The sequence below is a fragment of the Budorcas taxicolor genome, chromosome 15 (assembly GCF_023091745.1).
Source record: "Budorcas taxicolor isolate Tak-1 chromosome 15, Takin1.1, whole genome shotgun sequence".
NCBI lineage: Eukaryota > Metazoa > Chordata > Mammalia > Artiodactyla > Bovidae > Budorcas > Budorcas taxicolor.
In genome coordinates this window covers 7581144-7607507 of record NC_068924.1, presented here as the reverse complement: position 1 = coordinate 7607507, position 26364 = coordinate 7581144, and the positions used below count along the sequence as shown (strand labels likewise).

Here is a 26364-nt window from a genome sequence, read left to right as displayed (position 1 = left end):
ATGTCCCTGATGCTGGGAAAGATCAAGGGCAGAAGGAGGGCATCAGAGGATGAGATGGCTGGGCAGCATCACTGATTCAATGAGCATGAACTTGGGCAAACTCCAGGAGATGATGAGGGACAGGGAGGCCTGGTGTGCTACAGTCCATGGGGTCACAAAAAGTTGGACATGGCTGAACAACAACAGAGCTATACGTAAGTACATAATGCTTTGTGGACACAAAAGGCACTTGATATAATATGGAAGTCTAGTCTCTGGAAAGGTAATCCCTGAGGTGAATTGAAAGATGAGTGAGAGTTTGCCAGGGAAGAAGGGCCTTTTGGGCAGAACAGAGCATAGCAAAGCAGGCAAGAGGTGATGATGGTTTGTGGGCAGAACTTGAGGTCTGCTGGTGTTACCAGAACATAAAATATGAAGTTGGAAGTGTTGGAGATGAAATCAGAGGCCTGCATTACCAAAGGTCTTATTTGCTTTGCCAAGAGTGGACTTTTTTTTATGTAGTTTTGGGAAAATTTACCTAGGGAAATGTGATAGTAAAAACTGTGTTTTAGATTAATTATTCTAACTGAAATATGGATAACCAGTAGGGACAAGAATACCATCTGCAGGAAGACCAGGTCAGTGCTAATTAGTTGGCAGTTTAGCTGGGAGATCTGAAGGCCCTAAATTATTACAGTGAATTTGAAATCTACAAGGGGAAGTTTTGAAACATACTTTGCAGGCAAAAATCATAGGTAGGGCACATGGATATGGGTGTTTAGGGAAAGGGAGCAATCTGAAGATTTCCTGTCTTAATTCTTAGACAAAGCTGTGTTTTTCCCCAACTTTGTGTTCGTTCACACGTGCTGACACCCCTCATGTCTATGCAGTCACCAAGTCATGAGTGATTTCCTGACATGTCTATGCAGTCACCAAGTCATGAGTGATCTCCTGAATTAGTACCTTGGTGCTTACTCCTGTATTTTTTGTTTTTTTTTAATTCAGGCCCCAGTTATTTCTTGGCTCTACTTCCACTCTCAAATGCTTCTTTCATTTTGCTGCCAGAGAAATATCACTAAAAATAAATCTGATCTTTCTCTCTCCCTAAGTTCAGTTCAGCCGCTCAATCATGTCCAACTCTTTGTGACCCCATGGACTGCAGCACGCCAGGCCACCCTGTCCATCACCAACTCCCGGAGCTTGCTCAAACTCATGTCCATCGAGTTGGTGATGCCATGTCATCCTCTGTTGTCCTCTTTTCCTGCCTTCAATCTTTCCCAGCATCAGGGTCTTTTCTAAATAGTCAGTTCTTTGTATCAGATGGCCAAAGTATTGGAGTTTCAGCTTCAGCGTCAGTTCTTCCAATGAACATTCAGGACTGATGGCCTTTAGGATGGACTGGTTGGATCTCCTTGCAGTCCAAGGGACTTTCAAGCATCTTCTCCATCACCAGCAGTTCAAAAGCATCAATTCTTCGGTGCTCAACTTTCTTTATAGTCCAACTCACACATCCATATATGACTACTGGAAAAACCATAGCTTTGACTAGATGGACCTTTGTTGGCAAAGTAATGTCTCTGCTGTTTGTATGCTGTCTAGGTTGGCCATAGCTTTTCTTGCTAGGAACAAGCGTCTTTTAATTTCGTGGCTGCAGTCACCATCAGCAGTGATTTTGGAGCCCAAGAAACCTCCCTCCAAATAAAAATCTACAAATGATATAAAGCATAGTTTTTAGGGTCTAAAACCTTTCAGCGTGTGCAAAAATCTTATTCTTTGGTGCCATGATTTAACTCCCAAATAGCCTCTTTGCACTTTTAAGTAGTCAAATAATTTTTGGTCCTGACCCATGTCTTGATTTACATTGATTGTGCGCTGGTCCCCTTTGTCTGACTAGTGCATTTTATTTTTTGCTTTGCTTTGTCTCTTTACCCCTGAACTATTCGGGCCTTAAACATACACAGTATGTCTTGCTCATGTTTGTCCTCTAGAGACCTAATTGCTCAGTATTCATTGAATGAATAAATCAGAGTGTTTGGAAGGGAAGGGTAGCCTTTCCTGGATCATTGCTAGAGAAAAGCAGTAAAGAAAAAAAATGTATATGATAAAATGCCCCGAACCAAAAGCCCTATGTAATGTGGGCAGAGGCTGAACAAGTTGCAGCAATGGAAGTACCTGAAAGATATGCTTTTCATTGTATGTATTTTTGAACTAGCATGGTGGGGCAAGCTAGCTGTGTCCTCAGAGTAATCTGTTGCTCTGAAAACAGATACTTTGTGGCTCCTGATCTGCATCGAATTGTAACCAACAGCAGTCAGTTTCTTGAATATTCTGCTTACTAATTGGTAAGTTGTTTTATATTGATTGATTCAGGCTATAAAAAAAAAGTGATGCTGTAGGCTTTATCCCTGATTCACACTGTCAAATCTGGTGTCTGAGTCCTGTGTTTAGAAAGTGTGATAAAAAGAAGTCATTTTTGTAAATATAAATGGAACTGATTATGTATAACATCTGTCTAGAACCAAGTGAAGAAGAAAATAATATTCTCAGAGGAGGACTTGTAATTGCTTCTAGACAAGTCTTAAAATACCAGGGTTCTAGTCAGTCACCATAATTCCCTTGTACTGTCAAGTTAGCTATTGATTTTCTCTGCCCGTAAAACAGAAGCACTTTTTTATCTCTGGCTTTCCATGTAAACCCCGTGACGGAGCTCTCAGAAAGAAGATTCCTGGCCCGCTCAGTCCTATTTATTAGTTGTTAGTACCTCATGTCTACCAGCATCGTCAGATATACTAAGTACTTGAAAAATTCTTCCCTGTGACTAACCTAAATAACTCAGGTGTCGTCCATTTCCTTCTGCTGTTTCCCCAACTGGAGTTGGAGATGTAAATACTCAGATTTTACAAGCAGCTGGAAGAACTTGTACATTATTTCCTTCACCTGGGGTTTCCCTCCTGTGCGCATCCCTCCAGGATGCCAGAAGCGTTTGAATAATGTGGTTTCAGGTCAAGGGATCATTTTGTAAGAAATGACAGAATCCCTTTTCAACCAATGCCACTCTTCAGAGAACATGTAGCAGGATGTGTGTGTATGTGTTTCTTTATGGGATTACGTTAGAGCTTTTTGAGTCTTAGGGTTTTAAATTGTAGCTTTAGGCTGTTCTACATTTATTTTATTCAACTTAAATTTATTGAACTTAAGGTTGGACTTATGGTAAAGAGAGAGGATATTTGGAATCTTGTTGTTGTTGTTCAGTCGTTCAGTTGTGCCCGACTCTTTGCAACCCCGTGGACTGCAGCACGCCAGGCCTCCCTGTTCATCACCAACTCCCGGAGCTCAAACTCATGTCTGTCGAGTCAGTGATGCCATCCAACCATCTTTTTCTCTGTTGTCCCCTCATCCTCCTTTGACTCTGAGAGAGAACAAATAGATAACTCCTATTCTTAGCCTTTGCACTAAAATGACCTTTTTATAAACTCTAAGTGTATTGTGAATAATATACAAAGTAGATTTGGTTGGGCTAAAACATTCCTTTTCACTAATTTGGAATGACCACAGTGAATAACCCAAAGGCTATCAAATAAGAGTTAAGGGGAGAGAAAACTTGGAATCAAAAATAATTGACAGAGCGCACAGATGGCTACTCTTTTCATTTAACTCACTGAAAGAAAATTATGTCCTTTGGTATAAAATTTAACTTCCTTTGAGAAGTATATATTTTTGGGTATTAAATCTATGAAAATTATAATACCTAAATATTTCTGTTGATTTGCATGTTAATAGAAGAACGGAGAAGGTGATGGCACCCCACTCCAGTACTCTTGCCTGGAAAATCCCATGGACAGAGGAGCCTGGTGGGCTGCAGTCCATGGGGTCGCGAAGAGCCGGACACGACTGAGCGACTTCACTTTCACTTTTCACTTTCATGCATTGGAGAAGGAAATGGCAACCCACTCCAGTGTTCTTGCCTGGAGAATCCCAGGAACAGTGGAGCCTGGTGGGCTGCCGTCTATGGGGTCACACAGAGTCGGACATGACTGAAGCGACTTAACAGCAGCAGCAGCCACAGCAGTTAGAAGAAATAATGATATAAATTCATATTAATCAATTTTGGAGTTTTTGCAGCTGCAAAACTAAACTTTTAGAAATTACTTTTGCTAATTCGATTTGGTAAGCTCCCTGATAAAGAATAATTCTATTTCATAAATCACGCTCTATGTACCCTTGGTGGGAAAATTTAATTTAGCTTTCTTCATTGTTCACTTTAACATCTTGGTTGTTCTAAGACTCAAAACTAGACTGATTGTCATTAAAAATATTTGTTAATTATTTCTTGAGAAATAGTGAATTACTCCACGCCTGGGAATTAAGCTCACATTTTACTAACCAAAGTCTTTTAGTTTTTCTATGTTATTTGATAAATGAGAAAGAGTTAAGCATTGTTTGTGAGTGATGTTTTTCAATTTTAGCACAATTGCATTCCGTTAAAAATAAAAGAGAATTCTTAGTTATCCGCTCTTCTACTCCTATGATCTGAAGAAGTGGCTAAATGTATTCTGCCAAATAGTCCTTCAGGGTATTTCGGTTTAATAGCATCAGGTTTGACCAGCCCTCCCCTAGTTGGCATCGTTATAAATATGGTCTAAACTTCAGGGAGCTGTAGGAATGGTAACTTTGGTAATGTCGCAAGAGGCGACGCTGACTCCAGACTACACAGACTCCATCTCACAAATGTGCTCATCATGTTTATAGGATGAAACAGAGAGACTGCTTGTTTATAAAGCAGAAGTGATATGTAGCTGTTTAAACTTCAGGCACAAACAGCACTGCATGCTAAACCCACGCAGTGAAGAGTATATTTTTGTGAATGAAAATTGAGATTTATTCTGAAGTTTGTGGCTTAAGTCACGTGGCTTGAAAGTAGCCAAGTAGTAGCAGTACCCCCTGGCTTCCACATTTAGCTGCCGAGTAGATGGCTTCCAGCATTGGCAGCCTGCGGTGCTTTCTCTTCTTCCTTTAAGCTCTTCATGTTCTTGGTAATTAGTGTGACATTTTGAGGACTGGCTCTTATCTTTGAGGTATAAAACCCTAAGTTCAATAAGACTAAGGTGCAACTAAGAGCTATTTCTTACTAATCCCTACCTTACCGACCGCTGATATTGATCTTTTTATATCAGGGATTGTTTGCCAGCTGGCAGGCCCATGCCATCAATGGCCATCCCTCCGAGGTGGTTCTTTTGATGGGTGTACCTACGAAAAGCTTTATGTAGAGCAATGCAGGAGAAATAATCATGTTTGTATTTTCAGTAACTGAGCACTTCTTTATATGCTACTTGCTTCCAGAATGTTTAAGCTGAAGTCATTGAGTCTAACTGTTAGGTGACAGATACGATGACCAAGGCCCCGGAGTTATTCAGTGTTCCAGGTAATACAGTTGGTGATCAGTTCTAGAGGGTGGCCACGGCTGTGTGACAGTGGTGACAGAATGGGCTGGTTATAATTCGTTCACTCACAGTTACACATGGAGACTTCTCTCCTGGGAAATACCATAGTAGCTGATAGCCTGGTAAAGGACTTGTCAGCCTCTGCACTATGAACATGTTGGGCTGAATTAGTCAGTCAGTATCTCTCTCTCTCTCTGACTCTATCTCCTTGTCTTTCCCCTCATCTGTATCCTAGGGAAGTCCTTCAGTCTGGCTGTTGAAATTAGACCTTTAGGCGGAAATACCTGCAATAATAACTTTTTCGTGGACCTGTTCTCATGAATGTACAACTCTTTTTAAGAGATGAACCTAATGTTGGAAGTCAAGGAAGACAGAGCAGAGGAAATGGAAAGGACATATTCTGCAGTGCCTGATCAGACCCTTTTCTTCCTTTGTGGTAGCAAAGGTTGAGGGAGGAACACCAGGCATTTCTGGGAGGCTTCTGGAAGCCACCCCCACTGCAATGCTTCTGCTCCTATTCTTCAAACAAAACTTCCTCACATGGACACATCTCCTTGGTATGAGATTGGGAAATGTATTCTTTATTTGTGGCTGCTGTGTGCCCTGCTATAATCTGGGGTTCTTTTACTGTGAAAAAGGATGGCACGCAGCCAGAAAGGGCTTTTGATAAAAGAAATTTAGAATTCCATGAATTCTGCATGCAGGAGAGGGCTGTTCCAAGCTTGGACTCATGTGACTAATTCTTTGACCTTGACCAAAGCACTTCAATCCCATGGAGGATGGGGATCATTTTCTTTTAAAATGTTAAAACTGAGCAGTTGTGTTAGTTATGCTCATGTTGAGAAAGATCTTATAGTTTAGTCTGAACTCCACCCTTCTGCTGTTTGAGTGGCCTATGGTTAATTTCCATGAACCTCTTTTTTCCACTGTATAACATGGGAGTCATGATAATGCACTCTTTCTTTCCTATTTATAAACATGATCCTCTTGAAAACCCTCTGATGGTGAAATATACAAGACAGGCTCAAGAGAACAAGGTTGTGAATGAGTCTGCAAATCCCTTGAAAATGTTATACTTTTATTATCTAAAATTGCGAATATAGCACCCTCAATAAAGATAAAATCTTATATCTGCATCTTAGGAATGTGTGTGTTGTTGTTCAGCATGGTTTATGCTCTTCCCAGACCCTTGGGGTTTGCTCAGAAGAGAACTCTGGCCGAGGATTGTTGCTTCTTATTCCTCATAAGCGATGCACAGCCTTACGGTCTTGTTGGCTCTTCCCCGTCCTGTCTGGACCCTTTATGGAGTGCCGCGGGGGCCTTGGGTTCTGGCCCCTCGCGCAGCTGTTGAGCAAGCAGATGACAGTCCAAAAAGGACTCAGGAGAGTTCTTATCCATGGGGCAGATGTTGACCAGTTAGAAAGTGGCGGGTAAATCCTTGCTTACCCAACTGAAATGTCCAGAGGTGGGTTGGTTTTGTGAAACCTGAATGAAGGTGTGCCTTATTGCATGAGCAACTGGCTGTTTCTCCTCTTGTTTCTGCAGTTAGTTCAGGAATAAATGCTTATATTTTCCTTCCTCCTTTCCTGTCTCTTTTCCCTTTTTCTCTATTCCTGCTCCCCATGGATTGCATGCAAGCTGTAGCAGGCAAGCTTTGCCTCTGGCTCTGTTTTCTAGGAATGTTGCACTAAAAAAGTATAATATTAGCATAATATGTGAAATTAAATTCTACTTGCTCTGACTTTCACCCTGGGAGTTCAGGAAAGACACCTCTCTCTGTTTCAGTCAGATGTAGGCTTCTCATGAGCACGCTCTTTCATGTCAGTCTTTTGTCCCCAGGTTAGTTCTTCCTTACATGTTATCAGTGCTTTTTGTTTTTTTAACTGAATATTTAATTTCATTCTCCAAGGTCTCTGTCAAGCAAGAAGAAGAGAAATTTGAATGTGGGTGTAAAGCAGAGCTTGTGTTATCTTTAATTAAGAAATCCCTATATTCACTCAGAGTAGTTTTCCAAACTTTCTGTCTGGAGTGTGTTCCACTCACCCTGCCTGGAGTTTGCTCAGTTGTGTAATTTAGTTTTATCCATGATGTCATGCCAGAGCCCATAAGATTCTAGCAAGTCCAAGTAATATCCCACCCAATCCCAGTCCGCTCTGTCCTCACACAGCCCAAGAGACAGTTAACAATCAAACATCATCAGAAACTGTCAGCAGCATTCTCTGTCTCTCCCACTTGTCTAAAGTGGCATTTATAAGTTCCTCCTCCGCTTCCCACTCCTTCTGTTTCTCGTCTTTTTTCCCCTCTTTTTTCCTATTCCATCCATTTGTTCTCTTTAATGTTTTTCAGTGCAGTAATTTTCCCTATAAGCATTGACTTTGCTACATCCTACACATTTTAACATTTAATCAGTTCAAAATGCTTTTTATAAAATCTCTTTTCATATTTCTTTAACCCATGTGTCATTTAGAAGCTTGTTTAATCTCTAAGTATTCTGTGATTTTCCAGCTATCTTTCTGTCATTGATTTCCAGCTTATTTCATGGGGCTCTGAGAATGATTTTTATTATTTTAAATTTGCTAAGATATGGCCCACAGTGTAGTTTGTGTTGGTAAATGTTCCATGTGAGCTTGAGAAGAATGTATAATCTGCTGTTCTTGAATGAACAGCATTAGGTCCAGTTGGTTGATGGTGCTGTTGAGTTCAGCTGTGGTCTCACTAATTTTCAACCTGTTGGATCTGTTCATTTCTAGTAGATGGGTGTTACAGTCTTCATCTATGACAGTGGATTTACCTATTTCTCCTTGAAGTTCTGTCAGTCTTTCCCTCACATATTTGAAGCTCTGTTCTTATGCTCTGCATACACATTGATGTATGCATAACTTCCCCGGTGGCTCAGTGGGTAAAGCGTCTGCCTACAATGTGGGAGACCTGGGTTTGATCCCTGGGTCGGGAAGATCCCCTGGAGAAGGAAATGGCAACCCACTCCAGTACTCTTGCCTGGAAAATCCCATGGACTGAGAAGCCGGGTAGGCTACAGTCAATGGGGTCGCAAAGAGTCGGACACGACTGAGCGACTTTCCCTTCATGTTGTCTTTGAAGAACTGACCTTTTAAGCATTAGGTAATCTTCTTTCTTTATCCCCAATAGCTTTCATTGTTTTGAAATCTGATCTATCTGACATTAATATAGCTACTCCTGCTATCTCTTTTTTAGTGTTAGCAAAGTTTATCTTTCTTTCTTTGTGCTAAATGAATATGTGTCTTTACATTTCAAGTTGGTTTCTGATAGAAAACATGTAGTTGAGGCTTGTTTTTTGGATTCACTATGACCATGTCTGTGTTTCAATTGGTGGATTTTGACCATTCACTCTCAAAGTGATGATTGCTATAGTGGGATTAATATCTACGATATTTGCTGTTGTTTTCTACTTTTTGTCTTTGTTCTTTGTTCCTTGTTTTTTTCTTCCACTATTTTTCTGCCTTTTGTGATTTTAATTGGGTGCTTTATATGACTTCATTTTCTCTGCTTTCTTACTGTATCAATTATACTTTTTAAAAACATTTTTTAATGATTGCCCTAAAGTGGCATTATAAATTCCTCCTCTGCTTCCCACTCTTTTCCATTTCTCATCTTTTTTTCTCTTTTTCCCTATTTCTTCCATTTGTACATTTACAAATTTGTGCATTTGAAATGTACATTTACAACTAATCCAAATCCACTTTAGATACAGTGTTGCACTGTTTCACAGGTAGTATAAATGCTTTAACAGAATTCCTCCTGTCCTTGTACCATTGCTGTCATTTATTTCACTTATACGTAAACACACATATATACATAAAGGAGGGGGAGACTTTTTTTTAGAGTGAATAATTACCTTTAAATTTTGCATAAAAGTCTCTGTTCCCAATTGCATTAGTGTAATTACAAAATGCATATGATACATTTGTATACATTGAATATTTTCTCCAGATTTTTTAAAGACACATCCCTCCTGGGACTCTAATCTTAACTGCTGCTTTAAAGTTCATAGGCTTATTTGTCTGTCTGTTTTCATGGAAGGTCATATTACCATTTTCTTAGGAATTTTCTTTGCCTCTTTGAACTGTTGTTTTCCTAGATCTCATGTCTTGATTTTTTTGGCTTATTCCATCATTTTAGTTGACCCTTAGTATCTTTTTGAAAAATGGTACAAAGTTTTAGATATTAATAATTTTGAGACCCTGTATGTTTGTAAATATTTTTATACTATCATGAATCTAGATTGACAATTTGGATATAGAAATCAGAGTTGGCATTCATTATTTCTCAGAGTTTTAAAGGCACTGCACCTTTGTTTTATAACTTCCTGTGATGTTATTGTGAACTCATTGGTTTCTGATGATATTTATTCGACCTCTGTTTTTAGATTTTTGGTTTTAATCATGGTTTTGTAATAGTGTATGATATATCTTGCAGATATTTTCTCATTTATTGTGCTTTGTATATATTGTGTCATTTTAATATGGATACTTTTTTTTATTAGTTCTGGAAATTTTCATGATTTTTTTTTTTTTTTTGGTAATTCCTCCCTTCATTTTTCTTTCAGTACTTCTGTTAGTCAGAGGTTGGGTTTCCTGATTAATCTCCTAATTCTCTCACCTTTTCTCATCGCTTTTCTTTTTTAGTTCCCGACTCTTTTGCTTTACTCTCTCACTCATACCTCACTCACATTTTCGTTCTTACACAGCAACCATTCTCAGAAGTTTAATGTGTATATATTTGTCTTACAAAATTGATATTATTTTTCTATTCATGACTTCAATTTACGTGAATGATTTGGTGTTACTTACCTGTTTTGTGTTTTGTGGTTTTCACTCAGAATTATGTTTTAAGATCCATCTACTTGTAGTACTTACTTCATGCCTGCCACTTTGTGGTATGCTTCTAATGTGTTTATATTCACCAGTAAATACCCTGGCTATCTTCCTATTCCAGACAGATCCTCTTTCAGGTTTCCTTATGGACTTTTCTTTGAGAATATTTTTGGGATGTGCACCCAGAAGCTTGTTTTTAAGTCACGCGTATAAACCACTTAGAAATGTTGAATGTAACATTTCTCTTTAGAAAGGCTGTACCCCTTTATGAGTTCCTGTGTTTCCACCATATGTGAGTTCCTATGTTTCCACATGCATTCAACCTGTTATTCACCTTTATAACTCTTGCCAACCAATATCTGATACATATAATGTGATATCTCAATATTTTAATTTGCTTTCCTCTTAATTATTAATGAGTTTGAAAAACTCCATATGTGCTTGTTACCCTTGACTTCCCTCTTCTGTTGGTTATCCCTTCATATCCTTCATCTATATTCTTATCTCTTTGTTTTTCTATCTTTCCATTTTTTAAAAGTGAAAGTGAAAGTGAAAGACGCTCAGTCATGTCTGACTCTTTGCGACCCCATGGACTGTAGAGTCCAAGGAATTCTCCAGGCCAGAATACTGGAGTGGGTAGCCTTTCCCTTCTCCAGGGAATCTTCCCAACCCAGGGAGGGAATCCAGGTCTCCCACATTGCCGGTGGATTCTTTACCAGCTGAGCCACCAGAGAAGACCCATTTTGTAGGAGTTCCTCATATAGGCAAATATGAAAGCTTTGGCTCTTAGGAATCTGATCACCTGGTGGTGGTAGTGCAAGATAATTGGAATGGGGACGATGTGGTGAATTATATTGGCCTAACTCTCCAGAAGGAAACCCTTTTGAAATGTCTGTATTTCAGCAGATTGAGGAGGAGGGACATGGTGGGGAATGGTTTGGTGCAGTCACCCACAGTTGGGATGTTGCTATGAAAGCTGTGTTAAGGATCTCAACAACCTGAGTTTCTGGATGCCAGGAATCTCTTGGGTCTAAGGAATATCCAAGCAGCTGTTCTTTCTGAGACTTAAAAATGATGATGTCACCCTAGGTCACTCTTCCGAGCAGTGAGGAAATCCCTCTATCAGAGAAGCAGTAAGTCTAGCCAAGACTGGTAGTTAGGGCTGTATCTTGTTCTCTCAATGCCTAGCACAGTGCCAGTTTATAAGAATTAAGCATTTGTGAAATAGAAATTTATCTATTGGTATTTATTATTATTCTTTACATGACTATTTCTGCTACTGTGCACTCACTTAAAAGGATTTTTAAAATATATGCTTTAGCTAATGGTTATACTAACATGGTAATAGTTGCATGGGAAATTTTGCAGTATCCTGTGTGGCAATTATAACCTTGAAATTGTTTTAAAAATTGGATGCATGAATTCTAAATGTATGCTTCATTAAAAGAAATATAGAAAATATTTTTTCATTGCCTCTACTTAAAAAAAAATGATCATGATAATGTTAAGATAAAGGTTGCAAAAACAGTTGTTTAAACAAAGCTTTGCAGTTGTCTTTATATTATAGAGAAAAAACAGTTGGATAAAGCTTGAAATATATCTGTTTGTGACTTTTTAGGTACTGTGGTAGAGTCTATTCCCTTTGGTACCCTCTTGTGGTCAATAGAATGTGTTGATTTGGCCTTATATTTAACATTTGTGTATAATTTGTGATAGAACTATAGTTTATATGAGTATTTTGACTTATTTTTTGCCTATTTGTTTGTTATATATCACAACTTTAAGACTGACACTTGGAGTTTTCTTCCCATTCCTTAGCTCAGGGGATATGATGAAAGTGCAACATAACCCCAGTTGCTAATCTTAGATGCTAAATAATAATGTGATCGTGTGATCAGAGTAAATACAGTGTAGCTTGGAACACAAATTGATTACAGACCTTGAACTTATCTTACACATTTGCCACTATAATTGGGTTTGGGGATTAGCTTGGCATTTTTGATGGCATTTTTTAAAGATTTAAAAATATACACATATAAACATATCACACATATATATGACTTCATTGTACCTGACTACCTGGTTCAGATGCACTTACTGTGAATCTACAGAAAACCGTTATACCATGCCATTATAACATAGTCTCCATTTATTTGAGTCATGTTATGACAGCGAGAAGTCAGTAATCACATACAGCGTTTAGAGTAAAGATTCATGCATTATTTTCCCTTCCTTCTGAAGCACTGGTTTTGGAGAAAATTCTTAGCTTGATATCCATAAATACATAATAGACAGTCGATAGCTGTGTGGTATTCAGTTACTAAAACCAAATAGGACCTAACTTACATGAGAGTAAATCATGGCTTTTGGGGGGAGATGTGAGTCACAAAAAGTGTTCTTTGTTTTCGAGAATATGGTTCCCTAGATTATAGTTGTCCTTCATGTGCCCTCCTCTTTCAGTTCAGCTCTTTAATTTTATACTAGAACTGAATGTGTTTGTGTTATCTGCATCATTGGAACCTTTGAGTAGATCTCTTTTGTTGGCCTGGTGGTGTGAAGGGCCAGGCCAGGGTTTGATTAGGAGTCCAGGAAGTTCTTCTGGGAATGATTTTTGTATTGCCAGGAATGCTGGTATGTTGGCACCGAGTTAACATTTCCAAAAATGCCAGCAAACACTGAAAAACAAAGATGCAAGTGTAGTTACCACAGCTGTGCTCCCTTCTCCCCCACCTCATTTCTTCTGCACACAGTGAGAAATTTTAAGCCCCCTATTGTAAGATGAAAGTGAGTCAGTTTCTCGTACTAGTCTCTAAGGCAGCTGGTGGCCCCCCACCCCCTACAGTGCTCTTGTATCACAGGGATTGAATTGAGGCCATTTGTGCAGAATCGCCCCCTGTATCATGGATATCGGTTTTTTGATCAAATGGAATGTTTGTGAGGGACTGTAATGCCCACTGTTACAAGAGGAATAATTTTGCATGTTCATTAAACACTTATTGAGCACTCTGTCAAAATTTTAAGAAGCATAGGATATATATATATAAATTTATATATATGTGTAAATTTAGGATATGCATTTCCCTGCTGCAGTGTAGGGCTTGAACACCGTAAGAGACCCATTTATAAAAGTAGATGAACAGTTACAAAGCAGAGGAAACTGGTGAAGCGGACTTGTGAATGAGGTCTGTTTAAGCTGGATGCTAAGAGTAGCTCTAACTTGAAGCTGTGGCTCTTAGAAGAAGTAGACATTTATATTTATAGTCTGTGGAGAAGAAAGAACAGGCGGTCAGAAAGGCTAATAAGAGAGGCTTTTGGAAAGATTGCTTGAGCAGGTCAGCTGTGGGCATAAAATGCCAGATTAAGGAGCAGACAATGGAACGTTCACTCAGTTACCTGTTTCAACAGTGGAGGGACGAGCGCCTTCTGTCCTGAACCTTGAACTTCTTGGCTTCCTTTTGGCTCCTCTCCGCCACATTTTGTTGTGCGAGTTCCTCCACCGACCCCTTTTTTGGATGGGAATGCCACTTGGTATTTTCCAATTGTGTTTCGCCTAGTAGAGCCACATTTTCTCCTTAAATGATAAAAATCCTTTGAAGATGTGACTCCTCTGCCTTATTTACAGGTATAATCCAACAATGCGCAAACATTCCCGCACTTCTTCAAAGGTCTAGAACGTTTACAGCAGAACCCTACTTGTTCTTTTCATTCAATGCAACCTTACCAGTTAAGTTTCTATAGTTCCATCCATGCAACTAGATTATGATGGGTTCCTGGAAATACAATTGAGTGGATAAAAGTTTGATGATTGGCTACTGGCTCAGAATAGAATACCTTCATCTGTTAGTCTGGATCTGACAACCTGAATTGTGAGACAGACAAACCAGAGGCCTGCTTGTCTTCTCTCTTCCCCGCTTCCTCCCAGAGTCTCTCCTCCTCTCCTCATCCATCCATTCACCCACTATTTTTAATTAATCTCCTCCAAATATTTACTGATTCAAATAAATGAAAACCATTATCTGTGATAATCACAGAGCTTGTTAAAAAGACCTGTCTGAATCTCTATATGAGGGAAATAAGAATCTACATTTTGAGTAGCCTTTAAAATACTTAACTTTGATTAATGTGGTCCAGACATTGCACATCAAGAAACACTGAGATAAACGGAAGGAGTAGTACTTCTTTGGCCAGTGAAATTTATGACTGTGGTCATGTAGTATTTATTTCATGTGGACTCATAAATGGAAAAAACATACCTGGTGGATAACATATTTATAGTTGGAGAAGATCATATGTCTAGGCATGCCTTGTTCTCTTTAGAATTGTATTCTGTTTGAATTTCTATAAAAGTATGCCTTAGGGGAAAGATATTCTCTTCCAACAAAGGGCTAGCCTGGTTACAGCTGAACCCATAAAACAATGTCATTTTAGGCATTGCAAAGGTAAAGCATCTGTCTACAATGCAGGAGACCCGGGTTCGATCCCTGGGTTGGGAAGATCCCCTGGAGAAGGAAATGGCAATCCACTCCGGGACTATTGCCTGGAAAGTCCCATGGACAGAGGTGCCTGGTAGGCTACAGTCCATGGGGTCGCAAAGCGTCTGACACAACTGAGCAAATCATTTCATTTCATTTCATTTCGAAGGTCAGCTATTCAGTTATGTTGAGTGTATGATACAGATGATTCTAATCCTTTTGATTTGACTTTGAACTGGTCTAATTATTTCACACCACCAGTTTGTGAAGATTTATTTTCCTTTTTATCAAGAATGTGCTGTTTGAACAGCTCAGCCAATGTGAAACTGTCAAATTAAACCCTTGAAAAACCACTATACTTCAAACTCCCAATTTCCTCCAGTGGACTTTTTGTTTATAATAGCCCCTCCCTGTCTCCCCTTCTCTATAAAAGAATTGTTGTTGTTTAGTCACTAAGTCACGTCCGCCTCTTTTGCTACCGCATGGACTATAGCCCACCGGGCTCCTCTGTCCATGGGATTCCCCAGGCAAGAACACTAGAGTGGGCTGCCATTTCCTTCTCCAGGGGATCTTCCCAACTCAGGAATTATCGAACCTGTGTCTTCTGTATTGGCAGGTGGATTCTTCACCACTAAGCCATGTGGAAAGCCCATAAAAATTTCTCCTACTTAAAAAAATGAGAATGATTTGTTTGAAATATCAAGCATCTTTTTTTGCGATTTGGGAAATATTATGATTCCTTGCAAAGAGTTTGTGAGTGGCCTCTAGACTGTTTGTATGTTAACTCATCTGAATCACCAAAAAAGCCTAAAAGAGACATTTTTCTGTTGGCTATGTCCCAGACTTCTAAGTCAAAATTTCTTGAGAATCAGTTATAGAGTGCTCAAAGGGATTCTTCTATAGGCAGCCTGCCCCCTCCATACTATATAGTTCTATGAACTTTTTAAAGAGCAGAATACATACTCAGATGATTTTGCTTCATATCCTTCTTCCTACTTCATCAAGTTTTCCACATAGTTGAAGCTCACTGAATCTTTATTAAATAATTTGATTGGATGCTTGATGGGAATGATGAAAATCAAAGTTATCTTGATTCTCTGATTTTAATGTGTTGTTGTTTTTGTGATCTCCTAGGATGGAAAGAAGAAATTTGACAAAGAGAGTGAAAAATACTATTCCATTCTTGACAAACATTTAAATTTGTCTGCAAAGAAAAAGGAATCTCATTTGCAAGAGGTAAGTTTTTCCAATTATACTGTGAAAAGAGCATTAGCATTGTCATTGAAGCCCAGATTTCCAAAAGTAGACATTGTCTCAGAATCTGCTCCTGTTTAATAAAATAATGATAATAAGAATATTTAAGCTAATTGAGCATTTGCTATAAATAGACAGGCATGGTGCTGAGCATTTTACATACTTTGTGACATTTAAAATTAACAGTTCCAAGAGAAAGATTAATATTTCCTTCAATAATGAAAAAGAGTGAAACAAGGTTATTTCTTTTTCTTCCTATTGGGCATATTTTAAATAACTGCTGCTGCTATTTAGTCACTAAGTCATGCCCTACTCCTGTGTGACCCTGTGGACTGAAGTGCACCAGGCTCCTCTGTCCACGGGATCTCCCAGGCAAGAATCTTGCTGTGGGTTGTCATTTCCTTCTCTGGGGGATCTTCCCAACCCAGGGATTGAACCTGCGTCTCCTGTTTGGCAGGGTGATCCTTTATCACTGAACCACCTAGAAAGCCATTCTAAATAGCAAGACCTACCAAATTCATGGTGTAACATTTATATTAAGGTAAAAATATCTGTTCTTCAATTGTTACATCAGCATTAAGGGAGAAAAGATATACAGTTACATGTTTTGAAATCTTTATTATTTTTTGTCCAATTAAACAAGTCAACAGAAATATTTTACTAATGTGGACCGTGTCCTCATACAAGGAACGCATTTCTTCCTTTTTTCCTGAAAATTTGCTCCTCTCATTGGTAGTGTTTAACTATAGTTAGCCAGATAGAAAACTCTTACTGAGGAGTGATGATGCAGTTTCAGCTCTAGTGATAGCATACGTTTTGTCTGTTTTTCTAGATGGCTCTGTTGTCTTTCACCATGCACACTTTCCCCAGCGTACAGCATTGTGTCTCAGAGCTGAACCAGGACTTGTTGAGCACCAGCACCTATCACTGCCCCCAGCCCACCTCAGGAAATCTTGCATGGCGCTGAGCCTCTTGCAGTCTCTTCTTCGTCTCTTCTCTGTATTTCTAGGGATTGCATTGTGGAACTCTTTTAAATGTCTGATTCTGATCCTCTAGCAAAGTCACCTTCCTTCCTGAACTGTTGTTCAAGTTCAGCTTGGTCCCCCGCTCTACTTATTTGTATTCCTGTTTCTCTGACCTTCTTGTTCAGCCACGAGGCATGCTTGACGAGTTCAAGTGCAGTGGAACTGCAGTCAAAAAGTCATGGAAGAGTTTTCTGATTCCTTTTTACTGTATTTTTATGTTCCCCTAGAGGGAATTGAATTTCCTCACTTAGAATGTTGAACATTGGAAAGATTTGTATTTCACTATAATAAATAACTTGTTATTAATACCTGCTATTAAAATAGGATAATTTAATAGACCGTTGGGTGCCTATGGAAAGATTTTGGGGTTAATGTGAAGTGGAGAAAAATCTGTTATTAAGAGAAATTATATTTTTAATTTTCATGGACATTTTTAATCTTATAGTGTACTATGTTCTTTAATATTGTGTTCACATATTCTAAACTTCTTAAATGTGTGTCTATTTAAACTTTTAAACATTGCCTTAGAATAAACCTGAGAGAGAATGCAATATGTAGATGAAGTCATCTCTGGAAAAGCTCCCCCAGTTGTCACCATCATGTACCAAAGACCAAGGCCAAGGCACATTCTAAAAATCGACTGCCTCAAAATCAAGGGCAATGCATAGAATCTCTGAAGAGTTATCAGATTCTTGGTGGACATAAGAGGCTGCCCTTAGCTGGCTGACTTCTTTGCAGCCCTGTGGGCTGCAGCACACCAGGCTCCCCTGTCCTTCACCATCTCCCAGAGCTCCCTCACACTCAGGTCCGTGAAGTCAGTGGTGCTGTCTCACCATCTCATCCTATGCCACTCGCTTCTCCTTTTCCTCTCAATCTTTCCCAGCATCAGAAACTTTTCTAGTGAATCAGCTCTTCTCATCAGGTGGCCAAAGTATTGGAACTTCAGCCTCAGCATCAGTCCTTCCAGTGAATATTCAGGACTGACTGCCCTTAGGGATTGCTTGGTTTGACTTCGTAACTCTATCATAATTGTAAAGTCCTCTAGAGGTTATGCTTTAATTTTCCCTGACAGTGTAGCTCAATATTTAATACTTGTTAGTGGCTCCTAATCCCTTGGGATATGATGGAATAGAATGTTCATTCTGGTTTTATATTTAGTTGGATGCTAGAAAAAACCTGTAACATGGTTAGTAGCATCATCCATTTGCCCCACCACACACAAACAGACACACACAGACACACACACACACACACACACACACACACACACACAATGTAAGTTGTTTTTTACTTTTTCCTCGGCCCTTCCAGGAGTCAAATCTGTTACGGGGAGATGCTGCTACGCACATGTTTAATTCTGTAACATGGCATTAAATCCATTTGTTAGCTTCCAGAGCAGCTCTGGTCCTTTTGTCGGCACCAAGCCTATGAAGTTGTTCTCAGAAAGACCCTTCTGTGTCTTCTCACTGACACAGCTGTCTCTTTGTTCATTTTGTTCATGGAACGTGAGTGACTACCCATTACCATGACTGAATTAGGGGTCAGCTTGTGTTGGTAAAGCTCCAAGGCCAGCTATTAGATGGACCATTGGAGTACACAGAATTAGAAAAAGACTTGTCAAAATTATGGACTTTACAGTAGACAAAAAGAAGTAATATTTGAAATGTGAATAGATAATTTCTTTCTAAGCATAAACTACGAAGAAGAGATAATGAAGGAAATGTAAAAAGACCAAAATGCATAAAAGTAATCTGTCTCTTTCAAAAGACCTTAAATCAAATTAAAAGATGAAGTATTAGGGGACTTATATAACATGACACAGGATAACCGTCTCCTATATATAAGATGCTTTTGGAAATCAGTGTGGAAATGATAAAGGTTTCATTGGAAGAAATGGAGTAAGAATATGAAAGGGCATTTCATCAAAGAAGAAATATAAACCATAATAAATATTGTAAGTTTCTATATCATATATTTTAAAAGTATAATTTAATAATAGTAGCAGCACATTGGAGAAGGAAATGGCGACCCACTCCAGTGTTCTTGCCTGGAGAATCCCAGGGACAGTGGAGCCTGGTGGGCTGCCGTCTATGGGGTCGCACAGAGTCGGACACGACTGAAGTGACTTAGCAGCAGCAGCACATTAATTTATTAAAAGATAATACCTATTGTTAGTGAAGGTATGGGAAACTATGCAGGCTTTGGCTTTTCTGGTGGGAATATGAAATCATTCAAAAACTTTTGAGGTACATTTGACCATATTTCAATCAACCTTATATGTCCAAGAGAGCTGAAATGATTTCTGTTGATAGGAATTTGACCAGAAGAAATGATCAGAAATGAGTATAAAAATAAATTGTGTAAATATGTTGATCCAAGAGTTATTCACAATAAAAATTTTAGAAACATCCAGAATAGCACAAAAGAATGATTGGGATAAATACACAAATAGAGCTTGGCCAAAAACAGAATTGATATGACTGTGAAAGTTTTATTTGGAAAAGCATTTAAAGACATTGGGAAATATTTGTTAGCCTAAGTGTGGAATAACAGGATTTAAACCAGAATATATACTATTATTCATGTCTTTTAAAGTAATTTTTTGTGTGCATGTTGTAAATATTTACAGTGAGGCTGCAGTTAATTTATTATCTTTACATTTCCCTGTTTAATAATGAACAATGAATAAACATTGAATATACATACTCATATAGTAATGAGTATGTATTAATTTTATAGTTAGAACAGTACAAGGGTTCCTTTTAGGAGCCAAGAGTTTGGGTTTCTGTTAACATCTATAAGTAAAGATGCTTTCAACAGGTTCTCCTCTCCCACCTCCTGAGTGAAGGGAGTCGCTCAGGTTCTCCCTACCGCTATTCTTGTCCTTCTCTCTGTCCCCAGCGGCTCTACACCTTTCATATTATCTGTAACATCTCAGTGAGTGTTTCCCACCATGTGAGTGTTTCCCACCGTATTTCCCATCCTGACCACCTTTGCACTGTCCACTGATGGGCTACTATGACACCATAGTGACACATGTGAAATCTCGCCCATTTTCTCCAATTTGACCCTGCTTCTCACTTCTTTAATTCTGTTAATGCTTGGTGTTATTTCTTGTGTCAAAATTATCTTCGACTTTTTCCCCCTTTGCTTCTCACACCTGCATCCTCAAGCCTGTCTTACTAGGATATACCAAACACCTTCACCCGTATCAAGTAAGATGTCTCCTTATATGCAGGTGCACCCAGCTTCACCGTTGAATCAATGCATTCTACACCATGTTCACGCTAATCTTCTAAGCTTCTTGAAGTCCAGCTCTGATCCTGACCACACCTTCCTTCAGTTCTTGCCTGGTTTATAAGATGAGTGTGTACTCATTCACTCCGTGCTGCCTCAGCTCTCACTTCTGACAGTTTCAGACAAACCCCTTTGCTCCATCTACGGAACATAACCTCTCCTGACTTTAGTCCCTCACTAAAACTGCTGTTTTATCTCCACCTTCTCGGAACCTCTCCATTCCTCAGCATCCAGCTTAAATCCTTTTCCCTCTGGGAATAAATCAGTAGCTGTCACCTGAGTGATATTTGTTTTCACTATCCTTTTTTCCTCTATTTTGAATTAAGACAGCTTAGGGTGTGTGAGGAAGAATTTAGGTAGCTGCTGTCTGCTGAACTGTGCGGTTTTCTTATGTACCTAATTTGATTTCTTACTGGGATGACTTTGCTACGTAAACAGCTACTTAAGCAATCTGTTGGTCTGGAGTAATTACTATTCCCTATCATTTTTAAAAGTTTGGACTATGAATTACATAGTCACCTTATTTCTCCAGTACAAAATACTTGACCACAGTTGTTAATGAATATATAGCAACTGATACACTATGAGCTCAAGGACTAAAGGAATTCACCTGAGGTAAAAAGAATGTCTTTCTAAATCTGGTACTGAAAAAAAAAAAAGAATTAAGCTATTGTATTCTGTTGGAACTGTGCATTCTAGATGACCTTTCAAAGCAGGTTTGTATATTAAATTTAGTTGTCGATGTCTAAGGGAAGCCAGGCACAAGCGTTAAGAATCGTCTCCCAGAGGAGACACACAGGACTTAATTCCCTCAGCAACGAGTTAGGACAACACATGTGAAATGGTATCTACTAGAATCTCGCAGACTGAGAGCCAATGGTTTTTACTGGAGGCTGGTCATGTAGACACCTTCTGCTTGTCATGTACGCAAATTCCTGACTCCCAGATACAAAGCAGGGGTTCAAAACAGCCCATATCGCTTGTACAGTTTTAGCATTAGTGAACTACTTTCATCCGTTAGGCAGGTGGTGTCTCGCTGTTCACATTGTTGCACAGTGTTCCTGGAACCCATGGTAGGCAAGGCGTAAGCAGGGAAATGGGAAGAAGACTCAAGGAGCTGCCGGAGCCGTGAACACATTTCTTCTCTCCCGACTGGCGCAGCAGCCAGAGCAGCAGACACGCCGTCTTCTCTTCGCTGTTGACCCAGGCGGCAGCTGAGACTCAGCTTGCCCACCATAAGGTGGCCCCAGGGGCTTTTTCAGGCGCAGCTCAGGGATGCTTCCAGAACACAAGTAGCCCGTGGCCAAGCAAGTTCCTTGTGACGGGCGCGCGCCTGCGCTGTAAGAGCTCTCAGCTGTTACACAGTGGTGATTTACAAAACGTAGGGTGAGAGATAGGGGATGTGGAGGGGAGAGCTGACCACACCCTCTTGCTCATTTGCTCCTTCTTTCAGGTGGGGAACCCTCCTAAAATCCACATTCCCGTAGTGTTGGAGCATGAGTTATTGCTTAGAACCTCTGCCTCTCGGAACTCTGCTACCAGTATTAGCTCTTTAATCGAAGCAGGCCTTTCAATGGCTAGCATGCCTGCTCTGCAGCCCTGTTAACCAGAAATAATCATTTTAGGCTCTAACAGTGTTTCAACCATTCAGGTTTGTTCCTGTGTGCGAGCTGACGCAAAGATCATCTTTTAAAGTAAACAGAAGCTTCAGAAATAACTTGTTGAATAGACTTTCTGAGACTGAAAATATTTTTTCATCTTTTACACCCTGTGGTGTACACTGGAGCTTTCTCTTGGGCCGGTTTTCTCATCTCTTTCTTGTTGCTGGTTCAATGATGTTGTATTTGTGCTTCGGAACTGGTTATCTTGGGAATATTTATACCACAAAGACCAGCAAATAGTGTAAATCAGGATCTCCCCCCACCCTGAAGGGAACCAATTGTTAAACTTTATTAGCATAACACCACCTATATCCCCTTACCATTTTTTCTATAAATAGGGTGTTCCTCTAAGTGGTAGGTGGTAGGAAGAAAATGTATGTAACTTGTGGGAAATACTAACTTAGATACTGAAAAACTACTGGTCCAAATTTCCCACTTGGTTTATAATATTCTTTTGATGTATTGTGGCTTCCTTCTGTGGCTCAAATGGTAAAGAATCTGCCTGCAATGCGGAAGACCGGGGTTCAATCCCTGGGTAAGGAAGATCCCCTGGAGAAGGCAGTCGCAGCCGACTCCAGTACTCTTGCTTGGAAAACCCCATGGACAGAGGAGCCTGGTGGGCTATAGTCCATGGGGTCCACAAAGAGTTGGACACAACTGCATGACTGACTCTTTCACTTTCTGATATATTAGTCTATAAACTTGGAATTCTCAAGTTTATCCATCGCTAATGAACTACTTATTGGGTTATTTTTAATTATGTAAGTATTTTTTAAAGTCCTTCTTTCAAGTGAAGTTTTAAGATGCTATGCTGTCAAAGCCAGAAAACCTAACTTTATCTTTCTTTAAGTTCTTGTTTGTTAAATTATCAGTGTAAAATAGCTCCAAAGCAGTTTCCTATTCCCAAATTGTTGCTGGCAGATACTGAGTATTCTGGAGAGGCCATTCTACTCATCTGCCTTTACTAATCTCAGCTGGCAGTGAGGAGTAGTGTAGTTGGGCAATGAAAGTAAGGTAAAATCATGCCTTTTTACTGAACCAGTCAGTTCTAAAGATAGCATGTGAGGACGATGATGATCATAGAAGAGGGAAGAGAATGTGCACAGCTTTGTTGCAGCATGAGTCATTGCTTAGAACCTCTGCTTTGGGAACTCTGCTACCAGTATTATTTCTATAATGTGTGTGCTTAGTCACTCAGTTTTGTCCGACTCTTTGCAACCCCATGGACTGCAGCCCGCCAGGCTCCTCTGTCCGTGGGGATTCTCCAGGCAAGAATACTGGAGTGGGTTGCCATGTCCTCCTCCAGGGAATCTTCCCAACCTAGGGGTCAAACCCAGGTCTCCCACATTGCAGGTGGATTCTTAACTGTCTGAACCACCAGGAAAGCCTGCTGTTGAATATTCTGAGATGATTCTTCCTCAATTAAATCAAGACATTATGCAGTTTTCAGGGCTTCCCTCGTTGCCCAGGTGGCAAAGAATCTGCCTGCAATGCAGGAGACCTGGGTTCAATTCCTGGGTTGGGAAGATCCCCTGGAGAAGGAAATGGCAACCCACTCCAGCATTCTTGCCTGGAGAATCCCATGGACAGAGGAGCCTGGCAGGCTGCAGTCCATGGGGTTGTAAGAGTCGGGCATGACTTAATGACTAAACCACCACATGCAGTTTTCAGGATCTTTTGTAGTGTTATTCCAGCCTTGCTTCTTCCTCCTTCCCTCCACTTACTCTGAAGGCAGACTCTGTCAGACTTTTTCATGCCTCTTTACATTTTCATGGGAGTGATCCCTTTCTTATCTTTGGCTACTCATGGCCAGTTAGTCATCTTAGGATTCAACTCAGAGCACCACCATTTTTTTCCCAGAATTTGGACTCTCCTTTGTGATTGCTTAGATTTTCATATAGATTTGCATACCCTTTTATAATCATTTCTAAGTTAATGAATGTTGTATGTTTGCTCTGTGTGTGTGGGTGTGTGCATGCATTTTCTTCCCATTCCATACACTATAAACTCTCTTGGACAAAGACTGTTTTCCTAGTCTTTGTATTCCCAAGATACAATTGCTATATTCAAACTTTTTGTAGGACTTAATTTTTAAAAAAGGTTTCAGAGTAGAATACTATTTGATTTCCTCTCTAACACAGAACCTTCAATAATCACTCAATATGTAACATTTGCCTTTTTATGCTTTTTAGGCAGATATACAGATTGACCGAGAACATCAGAACTTCTATGAGGCATCATTAGAATATGTCTTTAAAATTCAAGAAGTTCAGGAAAAAAAGAAGTTTGAATTTGTTGAACCGGTAAGATCTATTTTCTGTATAAAATAGTAGCTATAATACATCTTCTAAGAAAAATTTGCAGTTTTTTCTGTTGAAAATTATGGTTTTTAAAAATAAGAGGAGAGAAGCATGGGAGAGTATGTAGGTGAAGCATGGAGCACTTTAGGGCAATGAAATGCCCTCATCTATAGGAGACTGTAATGGCCGATACATGTTATTCATTATACATTTGTCAAAACCTGTAGCAGGTACAATACCAGGAGTGAACTGTAATGTAAACTATGAACTTTCATAATAATATGTCAGTACTGGGTTATCATTTTGTAACCGATGTGCCACACTGATGCAAGGTGTTAATAATGGGAGCTCGTGTGGGTAAGGGCCAGGGAGGGTGTGTGAGCTCTAATTTCTGTTCAGCTTTTCTGTAAATCTAGCACAGGTCTGAAATAGCCTGTTGATTTAAAAAGCCTAAAACTTAACATTAAAGTATGTATATTACATATACCTAAGGGAAAACACCTCACCACTACAGTGACCCATTTATCAAACCTTTAGTTGAAGGGAGAGAAGGTAAGGCTGTATTTCTTCCTTTGTTCCACTCTGCTTCCTTACGAGGCGGGGACCTGCCTGACTTTCCAGTGAAGTCATTTATTTTCCTAAGTCAGTGTAAAAAGTAATGGATTCCCTAATGTAAACTGCATTGCAGAAAAGAACAGGTGGCTGGTCTTTATAAACTTACTTCGTTTTCTTGGCATTTTTTCCCAAGTAATACCTTAATATATTACAATATTGCCTGAACAGGCATTTTCATGAGGTATAATCTGTGATGAATAATGGTAAGTTCTATAGTAAAGATGATAGGATATTGATCATAAAATATTTAAGAAATCAAATATATAATTTAACCCATCTTTTCTTCCTATGTCAGTTTATTTAAAAAAAACAACTACTTATTATGAGCAATAAAATACCCTATTCCTAATTTAGTGGATGATAAGGAGAAGGGAAAATACATTTTTAAATGTATTTGGAAATTTTATTTCCTGATGAAAACCCATCAGTGATTACCTAAAGGTGATGGAAAACTGGGACAGAGCAGAGTCCACGAAGAGTCTTAGCCCCTGCCTGGCTCTGTACCCCTGCTTCACTCCTGTCCCTTCAACTAGAGCCGCCTGCCTTTCTACTGGCCGCTTCGCAAGTTTCCAAGACCAACCCTTCACCTCGAAGGCTTTAAGGGACTGGAGACCACACCACAGGCTCAAGAATTTAACAATTTAGCTATTATATAAATAGCTCAGTTGGTAAAGAATTCACCTGCAATGTGGGAGACCTGGCTTCGATCCCTGGGTTGGGAAGATCCCCTGGAGAAGGGAAAGGCTACCACTCCAGTATTCTGGCCTGGAGAATTCCATGGACTGTATAGGATCCATGGGATCTGTGGGATCGTAAAGAATCAGACAGGACTGAGCGGCTTTCACTGTGATGACAGCCTTGACTCCCAAGTTCTGTTTGCCAATCACTAAGTCCTCAAACCCCCTAGTTTGAATTGATAGCCTCATATTTAGCAGATGCTTTGGGGTCTGATAAACTTTCACTTGGCTTTCTGAAACTCAGCTGGGTTTCTTGGACATAGGGTCAGCTTGACAAGCCCTCATCAAGGAAGATGACTAATTCTTAAAATTCCTACTCCTCTTCTCATGGAGTAGGTCCTGCCTCTGAGTCGTATCATGGTTTTTGAAGCCTGTCTCCTTGTTGGCACACTTCCCTCTGGCCTGCCTCTTGGGATTTCTGAATGTCAGCTCTTTGTTAGAGTGTCCCCATTAGTTCTGATGCTTTGCCTTCACCCTCCTTCCTTGTGTGTTCCCATTCCCTGCAGATACAGATACTCTGCTCATCTGCTGTGTGGGTCTTCCACACACCTGGAATGATCTTTCCACAGCTGTAGTAACTCTCTCCTCTGAAGAGGCACGCGTGTAGCCCATTTCCCCATCCAAGACTCTTTTATAGCCTATCCTGTCTGGGAACAGTGAACCAAACCATTCTGTAAGATGACATCAGGTATATAAGGAAAAGGTTGTAAAATCATTTGCTCACAGGTCA

General features: G+C 39.7%; 1 protein-coding gene across 1 annotated transcript in view; it reads left to right on the top strand.

Annotated features, from left to right (window-relative positions):
* Positions 1-26364, top strand: part of ARHGAP42 (Rho GTPase activating protein 42) — a 340908-nt gene that overhangs the window by 232315 nt on the left and 82229 nt on the right. Inside the window, exons 5-6 of the mRNA XM_052652801.1 lie at positions 15880-15981; positions 24175-24285. Coding sequence (XP_052508761.1) covers positions 15880-15981; positions 24175-24285 — 213 coding nt within the window. The remainder of the gene's footprint in view (positions 1-15879; positions 15982-24174; positions 24286-26364) is intronic.